This window comes from Cryptomeria japonica, chromosome 7, assembly GCF_030272615.1.
Source record: "Cryptomeria japonica chromosome 7, Sugi_1.0, whole genome shotgun sequence".
Classification (NCBI taxonomy): domain Eukaryota; kingdom Viridiplantae; phylum Streptophyta; class Pinopsida; order Cupressales; family Cupressaceae; genus Cryptomeria; species Cryptomeria japonica.
The window spans coordinates 802,833,027-802,847,273 of NC_081411.1; the positions used below are offsets into that span (position 1 = coordinate 802,833,027).

Sequence of the window (14,247 nt, forward strand, 5' to 3'; positions counted from 1 at the left end):
TGTTGCACAAGCTAAATCAAGTAGTTGAGAAAACAATGCTAGACATGAGGCTAGATAGAACTTGATTTTTTACAATTTTTTGTTGAAGCCTATATAGAAACTTGATGAACCATAGTTGAGGAAGATCCTATTCTCAAGTAAGTTTGATTTTTAAGGGAAGTATCATAAACTAATTATTAATAGAGGAAACACATAGAACTTAGTGTCCATGGAGATAATTTAAAGTAGTAATCATGTAACCCACACCACCCAAATTTTCTTAGTTAAATAATTATCTCATAGTGACAGAGAAATGCCAGTTGCATTCTACATTTATCTCTATGCCAGTTGCATTCTACATTCAAAGATTATAAAATGATGTATGGTTTAACATGATCCTAATGGAATCCTACCATGTGCTAAATAAAAGGAATTATGTGATAATATGATTGAATCATAAATCGAACTGGATACAAAATCATTTGTAAGAAGTTATAATCACTTCTTATCAAGGATGAACTGTCCACATTAAAGTGTAATATGTAATATGTTATTATTGTTAGTGAATGAGTTTCATAGTGAGATGGGTGACTTGCAGAAGTACTATTTACTAGTAATCAATCCCACAAAAAATAGAAAATAGAGCCATGTAGACTCGAGGAGATAGAATTTATCTTTACATCAAAAATACATTTTGATGGACTCCCTACTTCCATATTTTGTTTTGAACTCATTCTCATTTTCCCCCAATTATCTAGGCACAGACTAGACGACAAGGTATCCTCTGTTCTCTTTCTAGGATCTTCCTCCTAAATTCTACGCAGTCTTCTCTTCTTCCATCCACATAAGGGGATTTCACTCTTTTTGGTATAAACCATATCCTGCCAACTATGAACACAATTATCTTCCCTCAAGGGGGCGGCGGCCCACCTGACATTGGGGAATGAATATGTACATAGTTAAATCTGTTTAAAAAATTGTATAAATTACAGTAACCTTAATGGTGTATATCAATACTAACATGTGATAGTGGTATTCCACCATACATTCCTTGATCAAACTCAACCTCATGCACCCACAAAACTATGCTTGATGAGTTCTCATGCTGCACTATATCAGACCGCCTTTGGCCTCTCGTCAGATGCTCATGAACAACATTTCCATCACTCACTGCAATATTTGAAGAAATGGGTTGTTCTATCAATGGATTGTTTGTGTGCATCTCTCCTGCAGTAGATAATGACTGCACTGTATTTGGAGGTGCAGCAGGGAACACCACTGTTCTACAGAGAGGACAACTATTGTGTGAATGCAACCACATATTAATGCATTCTACATGAAAGTTATGATTGCAGTTAGGCAAAACCCTAAGTTTCTCAGAGTCTTCAAATTGAGATAAACAGATTGCGCATTCTAGCCCTCCTTTGAGCTGCTCTGATTTGTATTCAAATATTGGAAGAGCACTCATACTTTCTTTATCCAAACCCATGGTGTTGGTAAGTGGAATATCATCTCCTGGAGAAGCCAATTCATTGCCGCTCCTCAAGTTGTTATACCAAACTTTTAGCAACGCTAGAAGAGCAAAAAGAATCATTATGACTACTGCAGCTGACATTTCAAATACAATGACTTGCTTAACTAACAAATCCATGATTTCCACAAACAACTAATAGTGGAAGTAAAAATCAAGATTGGACTTTACTATGCTCAATCCGAGGCTTATATTTTCGCTTATGGAGAAAATTAATGGAACCTTTTATAGTCCAGTCATTATGAAGACGCCAAGCCATGGAATGATTTGTAAGCCTGTTGGGTATTTTTTATTCATCTTTTCTCGTTTATAATAATAAAAAAAACATGTATCTCCAGAAGCAAATTAGTATATACATTTACTAATAGAAAACAAAACGTCACTACAGTAGTTCTTGATGTGTATGCAATGACAGACTTTAGTCTCCGATACAAAATTATCTAGCATGGCTTCACATCGTCTACGTTATTGACTACTTTGTGGCTCTATAGATAATGATAAATGAAAAGCATCTTGTTTATGGAGACTATAGTTTGGTTCTACAGAAGAGGACTTATATGGAGCATAGCCCATTATAAGTATAATGTTTATGTTTACTACTTCTTTATGGAACTTAGACATTATGCTTATAAGGCCAGTAAGTCTTTGACTAAGATCTTTGACTCGAAGAACAAGAACAGTTGTTCCAAAACATTTATTGACTTCGACTTGCAAAATTCATTTCGTCATTAATGAATTAATTCTATCATTTTCTTCGACCATGAAGTATCTAAAATTTGTTTTCACCCGAAATTTGCTTCAAAGTATTTGGTAGTAAAATCAACTTTAAAATGCATTGTGTTGAATACTTTCTTTTGTTTGTATTTGATCACATCATTTTTATTTTTATATATTTTTTTATGAAACAACATGTAGATTTCTATAATATGGACTTTGTTGTTAAATCAAATGTCTTTTATCATATTATTTGTGTTATGTATAATGGAGAATTCATGACACAACATTTGAGTAGTCACGAATTTATTTATAAGTTAGTTCTTTGATATTTTAGAAAGAGATCAAGAGTCTTGATGCACAGTTTATTATGCAATAATCAAGTGTTCTTATTGTAAATGACATATTGTAACTCTTTTCTAGTACATTTTTGTGGCATCGATCTTATGCAACCCTTTATGTCCATGTAGGCTAGTTAGGTGGTGCTATTGATTGCAATATTAGGACTCTAGAATCCTAAGGTTCATATACTTAAGGTTCATATACTTAGGGTTTCTATTGTATAAGATTATAGGTACAGTTAGGCAATTTGATTATAAGTAGAGTCTATATCAATCCCCTTGGGGATTAGGTTGTATAGCTTTTTGGTTTCCCATAGTAAGGCTTTGTATTATTTCTTTTGTACTCGTTTAATTCATTTAATTTCTATTATCCAACCTTCTTGTTTTCTTCTTTATTTGACTTCAACCGTGTGCTTTATGTTCTTGTTTAATGATTGTACATTTTATCCTATCTAGTGTTGCACTAGTTGTTGGCAATTGACACTCATTGGATTCATATGTTGTCATTGATGGCAACAAGATTTTATTGAAGGCATATACCGGCATTTGGAGGCATACACTGATAGATACCGACATTGGAGCATTCAGGGTCATCACCAGCACCGACACCGACACCCAGCACTTCAATGAAGCCGACAGCAGTTTGGGATCCGAAAGGTTTTATTTGTAAAATCATTTTGTAATTATTGTATAGGGCCGACATTGAATATATTTTGTATTATAAGCTGACATAAGGCATATTGTTTATAAAGGGTATATAAGTCAGTCTGTTAGGTCATTTTGATATATGACAAGGTAGAAGAATTGTGTAATGTGAAGGATATGTATGTAGGTCATTTGTATGTGAATGTAATATCATGCAATGATCAGTAGATGGTTTGTAAAGAATTCTTTGAGGAAAGGAGATACCGGTAGAAGGATTCAAGGTTTATGAACCAGTACAGAGCAAAGCTATAACCAGAACTCTGTTTGGCATTGCAGATGTATTTTGTGAGTTCACCAGTACTGTTTTATCTTAGTAGAAGCTTGTAGTTAGTGAGACTCTTTTGTGTTGAGCAGTGTTCTCTAGATGGTGTGCCTTCCTGCATGTGCAAGCCCCCATGCTATGCAATGTCTTTCATATGGCTAGTGAATTGATATTGTGGGTCACAAATCTCACTGTGGTTTTTCCTCTTTGAGGTTTTCCACATATAAATTTTGTGTGTTATGGTGTTCATTCATGTGGCTAGTTTATTTACTTCATGTTATATGTTTTTTCATTTACCGGTTTATATGTGTATGTTATAATATGGTAAAATCTTATATTACCAGTAGAACATTGATTCACGCCCCCTCCCCCCTCTCAGTGTTCTTGGATTCCAACACTAGTTTGGTATTAAAGATTAATGCTATGAGTTTCAATTTGTAATAATTACATTAACAATGCTTTTGTGTGAAGCAATATCACATTGTAAGTGAACCAGTGAAGTCACCTCACAAAGTAGGAAGAAGGCATGCAATAAATCCAGTAACGCACATCATATATCTAGTTGGCGTGTTATCAATCAATGGATCTTATCTCAAGGCAATCAAAATTATAGAGAAAGAGGACATGTGGTAATGGAGGAATTAGTGAGAATGAATGAGAAGGTCATAACATGGAGGGAAGTATGATGAATATAGATGATGTTGTTGAAAACAACATATTAGAGGAAAGATTTGTTATCACCTTCATGAAAGCAAGAAGAAATAAAAGGTTTATTTGTTTGAGGAACTCAAAAAACTTAAAACATAGAAGAGCTGAGAGATTAAGACACTAGGCTAGAGAAATATTTTTAAGTTTGCGAAAATAAAAGATCCAAAAATATTTATGAGTGTCACTACAATATTGAAAGAGCTTGTTCACTTATTGTGAGACATTATAGAAAACCCATATGCAAGACAAGAAGCATAAAATCTCATGGTGGGATCACATGGTGGCTAAGCCAAAGAGGGTGCTTATGCTAACAAACTATGCACTAGACTTACACAATAAACTCTAAATACTACTCCAAATACAGACATCAATTAAGGAGTTAATGGAATAGTTCTATAGATTATGTATTCATGCTAGTCATGTAAAAAGAAAGAGTGAGAAAGTGTCAAGTTATATAAAAGGATTAAATGTATTTGTATCTAGGATGAGATGTGTTTCCTTATATTTTTGTTTGTTAAGAGGCCTACCAAATCTTACTCAATGAGGAAGAGGAATTATCTCATAGAAAACTAAATGCACATGTGATATATTAGTAGGGAGGATAATGGGAAGAGTAAAAATATGTTACAATAAAATATAGATTTTACTAAAATGAAAGTGGAGAAAATAACGGTGACACACTAAGAAAAATGCATAAATAGATATCCAATGAAGATTAAGATAGAAGATAAAGTTGCATAAAAGTATTTAAACGGACGCTCTTTAGATGTGAGCAAGTAGATCACCACACTTTCATATGTCTAGATGTCCAACGAGAGATTGAGGCCATGTAGAAAAGTGTGTACAAGTTGCACAAGCTAAACAAGCAAGTTCATCAATTAGTTGAGCAAAAAATTATGGACATGAGGCTAGAGACAACTTGAAATTTTACAAGGTTTTGTTGAAACCTAAAAAATGGAAAGCTGATGAATTATGATGGAGGAAGATCCTATTCTCAAGTAAGTCTAAAGTTAAAGGGAATTATTATAAAATAATCATTGATAAAGGCAGCACATATAATTCAAAGTCTATGTCGATGATGTAAAGGTGATAATCATGTAGCTCACACCATATAGATTGTCTTAGTTATAAAATAGATAATATCCCATAATGATAGAGAAATGTCAATTTAATTCTACATTCAATGATAATAAAATAATGTATGGTGTCACATGATCCTAGTGGACTCCTACCATGTATTTATGGGAATGTTATGATAATATGATTGAGTCATGAACCATTATAGGCACAAAATCATATTCATGATCAAGTATGATTGGAAGAGGTTCTAATTACTTCTTATCAAAGATGAATAATAGTTCACATAGAAGTGTGAGATGCTACTATTGTTAGTGAATGAGTTTCATAATGATATGAGAGATTATAGGGATATTATTCACTAATAGTCATGAAGCCCACACAAAAAATAAGAGTCATATAGACTCAAGTAGATAGAAGTCACCATGCTAATTAATAAGTTCATAAATGTTATTAGTGAGGAAATTCCAAATGAATTCCTAGCACAAAGTGAAGAATTGCACATTACATGGTTCTATTTCTATGCTCTAGTATTTCAAACAAGGCATTGCATACAATGTACCAATATGAGTATATAATTGAACAAATAGGTTGTATAAGTATGAAGACAAAGTATGATAAGATAAAGATCTTAATTTCTTGTACATAATCTTTTTAGTGCTCAATTGAAGAAGGAAGGTGAATGAAGCATGTGTATAAATACATGCACAATTAATAACATCATAATAAATTATGGGTTTTCATCACCACACATGGAAAAGCTAATGGATTTATCGAGTTGAGTGAACTTATTCAAGATACATCTAAGAAATGGACATTATTAGATCAATTTTGGGGAAGGAATGAATGGAAGAATGCACTTAGAAAAAATGAAGGTTGTATGAATGAGTGTTGGTGTCATTTAGGACAACAAATAAATGACATTAATAAGACTTTGGAACAAGGTTATGAAGTCATAACTTTATAATTCTCTACCTGTTTGTCTTGATGAATTATTGTTATCAAGAAAAAAATAGAGGATCATCTTGTGTTTTGTTATAAATATATTTCTCTTGAAGAGGAAGGTGATGAGGAGGTTATTATTTTGATCCCAAAATTCAAAAAATTGCTTCAATTTTAAAATAATTATAGCGGAGCAAAAATCAGCAATGTATTGACTTAGGAGGGTAAAGAAACAATATAATTCAATAAGAATTTGAATGAGAACAGGCAATAATATTTTTTTATATGATTAGGAATTATATTTCATAGTGCAAGTGTAGGATTTTATTTATGTTGAAGTATTTTATGATGTTCATAGACCACTATGCACATAGGCTTATCAATAATAACGGAATGCTCAACCGAAGGCACATGAGGTTAGGACAATATCTAAGGCTTACTCTTTAGTATTGAGGCACCATACCAAAAATATAGTCAAAGTTACAAAAAAACATAAATAGGAGGCAATAACTATTGTCATAAATTATAGTTAAACTAGTTGGTATGAAAATAATAAAGAATTTTTATGGTCTCGATCTAGATTTTGTACATGTATGGTACACATGCATACAATCTTGTATTAGAGATGGGAATACATATGATTACTTTATGTAAGATGGATAGCTATGCATGAGGAAACTATTATCCTCCCATAGAGTTCATTGAGAGAGTTCCTCATCAAAAATAATGTAGAGATAGACACATCTTGTAGAATTTGATTCAAATAAAATATAGGTCATGTGAGAGGAGAGGCATCACTAGAAAAGTTGTGCAACTTATATGTATGTAGATTAATAGATATATGTAGGATCTACTAAATAATAAATAAAATAGAATAGAAAACTAGGTCGTATTAGCCATTGCATGTGTCAAATAGACCATGAGATGAAATGGTGAATTTCATCCTTATATTCTTATGCACTTAGATGACAATGAATCTATCTTTATAGTGATTGATATATTTTTCCAAGTGGCGTCCTGTTGGCAATTTGGAGGAATTGATTATGTGTTGTGTTGATGTCAACACTAGGTGCTTTGGTTGTTTACTAGTATCCGGTTGGTCTCGGTAGGATGATTAGTTTCTGGTTAGTAAGATCATATTGATCTGGTATAATCCCATATGCTTTGGCTTATGGAATTAGCTTATATCTACTATTCATGCTATTTAGATATTTGTTCAGTCAGTTGGTATTGATTTGGTGATCAGATTCTATCTTATATGCTAGTAAGCTTGGTTTATTGATCCGGTGATGGTTTCACTGGTAGAGCTTTGATGAAGATCTTTTGATATTATTCATAAGTGGTGTTGGTGTAGCTTCAAGAAGGGATTCAGGATGTCGATGGTGATCGTGTTTGATCCTTTACTGATTGGAATCATTGATTTAGCCTGTGTGGACCTAAATTGGGTCTGGTGCTATCTAGGTTAAGGATTGGCTTAATGTAATGTGTTGATTGGACTCCTCGATGTGTTTCCGGGATGACTTATGGGTTGGATGATATTTGTTTGGTCTTAGGCCGACATTTTTTATAATTATGTAATAGGATTATTGTATGGGTGGATGACCTAATTGTTTAAGGACTAAGGTTTGTATATATGTGTGTATGATCCCATTGTAGATCAAGGTATGCAAGTGAATAATGTAATAATCATTCATGCAGAGGATTTAGTCGATCATAGGTGATTGAGTTGGGTTTAGAAAGAGGTTTAAGACCTCTGGTATTGAGCTTAACCAGAACTGTACTTAGGAATAGGAGATTCTATTATTGTAGTTCATTCTTCCTTCTAGATTGTAGCCTGGATTTCTTATGTAGTCAGTGAGACTCCTTTTGTAATGAGCAGTGTGCTCTAGGTTTTTTTCCTTCCTACAAGTGTAGGCTCCTCAATTTGTAATCACATACTTACTACAGAAGTATTAGCTGATTGTGGGTAGGCTTCCCATCGTGGTTTTTCCCTTTACTGAGGTTTTCATGTACAAATCTTAGTGTCATGTGGATGGTATCTATTCTCTAATTGTTGCTTGTGCTTAATTGGTATACATGTTATTCTGGTAATTGGTTTATGTATTCTGGTATTGATCTTATGCATTCCGGTAATTAATTTTTAAATGCTTAAGGTTCTGGTAATCTGGTGACAACCGATTCACCCCCCTCTCAGTTGTCCTCCGGTTATTTGAACTGTTGAACAATTGGTGTCAGAGCTTTGGTCCTCTCTGCAGAATCTTAACCACTTGAGGAAGATCATATGGGATCTAACAGTTCAAGTTCATCTAGTTCATCTATAGCTATCTTCCGAAGAGAAATTCCTAGGCTTGATGGAACAAATTATAGAGTATGGAAGATTCAGATGGAGACTCATCTGAGATGTCTTGGTAAGAAAATGTGGGAGATCACTGAGAATGGTGTAACCCCTTTTAATCCATCATTTGGCAATCCTCCTCTGACAAACTTGGATAAGGAGCTTGAGAATGATTGTAGAGATAGAGAAGCCCTCTTGTGTGCACTTTCTGATAAGCAAATAATGGGATTGACTGACAAATCAATAGCAAAGGCTATATGGGACAAGTTGGAGACTCTAAATAAAGGTGACCCTACCATTAAGATTGCTAAACTTGATGGTTACCGAGTGAGATATGAAAATTTGAAGATGGAAGAAGATGAAAGGATTACTACATTTATGGAAAGGATAAATGAAATTGTCATGGGAATTCAATGTTGTGGTGGATCTCTGAGTGAAGATGAAATAGTTTCTAAAGTTTTGAGAGCTTTACCACTTTCTTATAAGATGAAGGGTACTCCAATTAATGAATTGAGAAAAATGGAAAATACTTATGTTAATAGGGATACCTTGGTTGGGAAATTATCTGCTTTTGAGATTGAAGAATTTGGACCTTCTAGAGTTGTGAAGTTTGAACCTACTTTTCATGCATTTACATCATCAATCGGCAAGAAAGATTGGAAAGCTTTGTATGCAAATGAATTGGAAGATATGAAGAGGGAAGATGATGAATTTGAGAAACTTGAAGCCCTATTTGCTATAAGAGTACCTAAAGGACTGGTGGGAAGTAAATATGAAGGAAAATCACCCTTTAAATGTTTTGCATGTAATAAGATATGTCATTTTGCATCTAGATGTACTGAAAGGATTTCAAGATTTGAAGAAAGACCTAGAAGATATTTTAAGCCTAACCCTGAATATCAAAACACACATAAGTATAGGAGAAATAGAGATAAATCATGTTACTTTGCTGATGAGGAAGGTGTGATTGATTCTGATGATGAACCGACATAAGACTTTGCTAGTGGTTCTGGCAATCGAAAGGAATGGGTGTTCCTAGCTATCAAGGAAAATGATCTAGTATTGGAAGGGAATCTACCTGAAGAAAAGGCCCTTTCTTCTAAAATTGAAGATAAGGATGAGTGGGTAATTGATAGTGGATATTCACATCATATGACAGGAGATAAAAGGAATTTTCTATCTTTGCAAGAATTGGATGGCAATTCGGTTAGATTTGGAGATGACAAAACATGCCTGATCAAAGGAAGAGGAACTATATCATTAGATGGTAATCACAATACTGATAATGTTTATTATGTTTAAGGTTTAAGGCATAATATTTTGAGTGTAGGACAGTTGGTGGATAAGGGATTTCAATTACAATTCAAGGATGGAAAATACAAGATCATTAATAGATCTGGATTGGATATTGCTATCGGTACTTAGACAAATGGTAATATAGTTCATTTAAATTCTAGTGAGAAGGCATGTTTTATTGCACAAATTTATGAGAGTTGTCTTTGGCATAAAAGTCTATGTCATGTGAATTTTGATTGCATGGTAAAGATCAGTTCAACTAAGGCAGTTAGAGATATACCTAAGATTATGAAGCCCTATAATCCAGTATGTAAAGAATGCCAAATGAGAAAACAGATTAGAACCTCTTTTAAGAGTATACAAGACAAATATAACAATTTTCTTGATCTTATTCATACTAATTTATGTGGTCCTACTTGAATCAAAAGTTTTCAAGGTGATAGATATTTTATGCTAATCATTGATGATTATTCTAGAATGATGTGGGTTACTTTTCTAAGGAAGAAATTTGAGGCTTTTGAAAAGTTTAAAATCTTTAAAGCTAAGGTTGAAACTAAGTCAGGAATGAAGATTAAGTGCTTAAGGTCAGATCATGGCAGAGAATTCACATCCGATGAGTTTAATAACTTTTGTGAGAAGCATGGCATAAGGAGACAATTTTATGCTCCCTGGACACATCAACATAATGGAGTTGTGGAAAGAAAGAATAGAACTATCTTGGATGCTACTAGAACCATGATGATGGAAGCTATTCTACCTCATATCTACTAGAGTGAAGCAGTGAGCATAATAGTTTATGCATTCAACAAAGTTCATATCAAAGGAGAAACCGGTAAGACACCTTATGATCTATGGTTTGGCATTACACCTACAGTTAAGTACTTCAAATCTTTGGTAGTAAATGTTATATCAAGAGAGATGATTTCATTGGCAAGTTTGATCCTAGATGTGATGAAGGAATATTTCTTGGTTATTCTAATGAAAGAAAAGCATAAAGATGTTATATCAAAAGATTGCAGAGAATTGTGAAGAGCACTAATGTCAAGGTGGATGAGCTGAATAGAAGTCAAAACAGAACTTATGAGAAAAACTTGGCAGTGAAAATGATCATAACTGAATCAGTAACACCTATACCAGAATAGAATACTGAACCAGTTACTCTGACAGTATCATAAAATTCAATAGTAACTGAAGATTAGGGAAGAGGAATAGAGAATCAGAAGACTCGTAGGTATGTAAGATTGAATCATTTAGAAGATCAGATCATTAGGGATAAGAACAAAGGAGTGATGACAAGAAGAAGATTGGCAGTTGATGAGGTATGTTTAATCTCTCAAGTTGAACTGGTATTAGTAACCAAATCACATAAAAATGAATGTTGGATGAAAGCTATGGAAGAAGAATTAGATCAAATAGAAAAGAATAACACATGGATTTTAGTTCCCCAACCTAAAAATAAGAATGTTATTGGAACTAAATAAGTTTTTAAGAATAAACTAAATGAAGTTGGACAAGTTGTAAGGAATAGAGATAGATTGGTTTGTAAAGGATATTCTCAGAAGGAAGGAATTGATTATGATGAAACCTTTGCACCAATAGCTAGGATTGAAGCTGTAAGATTATTTCTTGTGTATGCTACACATAAAAAATTAGAGGTTTATCAGATGGATGTTAAGTGTTCTTTTCTAAATGGGGATCTTGATGAGGAAGTTTATATTGAGAAACCTGATGGATTTTCACTTTCAAATGATAAACATGGTTTGTAGATTAAAGAAATTCTTATATGGATTGAAATGGGCACTTAGAGCTTGGTATACAAGGCTGGAGAAATATCTTTTAAAACTTGGTTTCACTAAAGGTAATGCTGACAATAATCTATATTATAAAGTCACTGATGATGATATACTGATTATTGAGGTCTTTGTTGATGACATCATTTTTGGAGGTGATGATAAGTTGTGCATGGAATTTTCTAACAATATGGAGAATGAATTTTAAATGTCTATGATTGGGGAAATGAAATTTTTCTTAGGTTTGCAGATTACTTAGACTGATAAAGGTATTTTCATCTATCAAACTAAGTATGCTAGGGACTTGTTGAAGAAATTTGGTATGGAGAATTCTAAACCAGTTGGTACTCCTATGGTTACAAGTGAGAAATTGACAAAGAAAGATGAATCAACACCGATAAATCCTACAAGATACAGGTCTATGATTAGAGGTCTGTTATATTTGACTCATACTACATCAGATATAATAAATGCAGTTTGCATTGCATCAAGATATATAAGTGATCCTAGAGAAAATCATGAGAGTGTGGTGAAAAGGATTTTTAGGTACTTACAAGGAACATCTAAATATGGTTTGTGGCGTCCTAAAGATGATGACTTTACTTTATGTGCATATACAAATGCGGATTGGGCAGGTGGTGTTGATGACCGGAAGAGCACTTTTGGTGGAGCTTTCTTTCTTAGAAAGAAACTTATTGCATCGATCAACAAGAAACAGTCATGTACTTCCCTATCTACTATTGAAGCTGAGTATGTTGCTACTGCTACTAACTGTACACAAGTTCTATGGATGAAGAAAATGTTAAAGGACATAAAAGTGCATTGCAATGAACTGGTAGTTATTCACTATGATAACTCTGGTGCCATAGACATATCAAAGAATCCGGTATTCCACTCTAAGACAAAGCACATATCTATCAAGTATAATGTTTTGAAGGATAAGGTGGAATAAAATGAATTTAGATTGGTTTATGTGAACACTTAAGAGCTGATTGTAGACATCTTCACTAAACCTTTGCCTAAAGAATCATTTGAGTACCTCAGAGATAGATTAGGGGTTTCTACCCCTCCAGTAGAAACCCGATTGATGTTATTTGGCATTAGTCTGGTATGCATTATCAAAACTATTATTCATTCTGGATTGATGTGGTGATACTACTACTCAAGGGGAGTAGTTAATCTTGTGGTTCAGTAGTTTATGATTTTTATTTGATATTTATGTCAGATCTTTGGAATTGATGTCAAAGGGGGAGAGATATTCATGTGAAAAATTTAGGAGTTATATACATTAGGGGGAGAAATTTGTAGAACTTAACTGAGATATCATCTACAGGGAGAGTATGAATTATAACTTCATTGCTATATTCTTGTGAGGGAGATTTGTTTGGCATTTCTTGGCACTGGGATGTTTTTCACATCTAGTATTGCCATCAATGCCAAAGGGGGAGATTGTTGGAAATTTGGAGGAATTGATTATGTGTTGCATTGATGTTTTTTTATTGATGTCAACACTAGCTAATTGGGTTGTTTATCGGTATCCGGTTGGTCCCGATAGGATGATTGGTTTCTGGTTGGTAAGATCTTGTTGATCCGGTATACTTTGATATGCTAAATAGCTTATGGAATTGGCTTAGATCTTCTATTCATTCTATTCAGATATTTGTTCAGTCAATTGGTATTGATTTGGTGATTGGATGCTATCTTATATATTGGTAAGCCTGGTTTATTGATCCGGTGAGGGTTTCACCAGTAGAGATTTGATGAAGATATTTTGATATTATGCATACGTGGTGTTGGTACAACTTCTAGAAGGGATTCAAGATGCTGATGGTGATTGTGTTTAATCCTTGATTGATTGGAATCATTTATTTAGCATGTGTGGACCTAAATTAGGTCCAGTACTATCTAGGTTATGGACCGACTTAATGTAACATGTTGATTGGACTCCTCAATGTGTTTTCGAGATGACTTATGGGTTGGATGATATTTGTTTGGTCTCATGCTGACATGATTTATAATTATGTAATAGGCTTATTGTTTGGGTGACCGACCTCATTATTTAAGTTCTAAGGTTTATATATAAATGTGTGTGTGTGTGTGTGTGTGTGTGTGTGATCTCATTATAGATCAAGGTATGCAAGCGAATAATGTAATAATCATTCATGCTGAGGATTTGGTCGATCATAGGTGATCGAGTTGGGTTTATGCAAGAGGTTTAAGACCTCTAGTATTGAGCTTAACCGGAACTGTACTTAGGAATAGGAGATGCTATTATTGCAGTTCATTCTTCCTTTGAGATTATAGTCTGGATTTCTTATGTAGTCAGTGAGACTCCTTTTGTAATGAGCAGTGTGCTCTAGGTTGTTGGCCTTCCTGCAAGTGTAGGGTCCTCAATTTTTAATCACATACTTACTGCAGAAGTATTATCTGACTGTGGGTAGGCTTCCCACCGTGGTTTTTCCCTTTACCAGGTTTTCCATGTACAAATCTGGGTGTCATGTGGATGGTATCTATTCTCTAATTATTGCTTGTGCTTAATTGGCATATCTGTTATTTTGGTAATTAGT

General features: G+C 33.8%; 1 protein-coding gene across 1 annotated transcript; it reads right to left on the bottom strand.

Moving 5' to 3' along the window:
• Nucleotides 1-976: 976 nt before the first annotated feature.
• LOC131057258 (RING-H2 finger protein ATL2-like) lies at nt 977-1,630 on the bottom strand. The gene has a single exon (XM_057991432.1). It carries the CDS (start codon nt 1,628-1,630, stop codon nt 977-979), a length of 654 nt encoding a protein of 217 aa, XP_057847415.1.
• Nucleotides 1,631-14,247: the final 12,617 nt, after the last annotated feature.

Bases quoted from the DNA above. Each gene is read 5' to 3' on its own strand.
- LOC131057258 (XM_057991432.1), bottom strand. From the start codon at position 1,630: ATGGATTTGTTAGTTAAGCAAGTCATTGTATTTGAAATGTCAGCTGCA.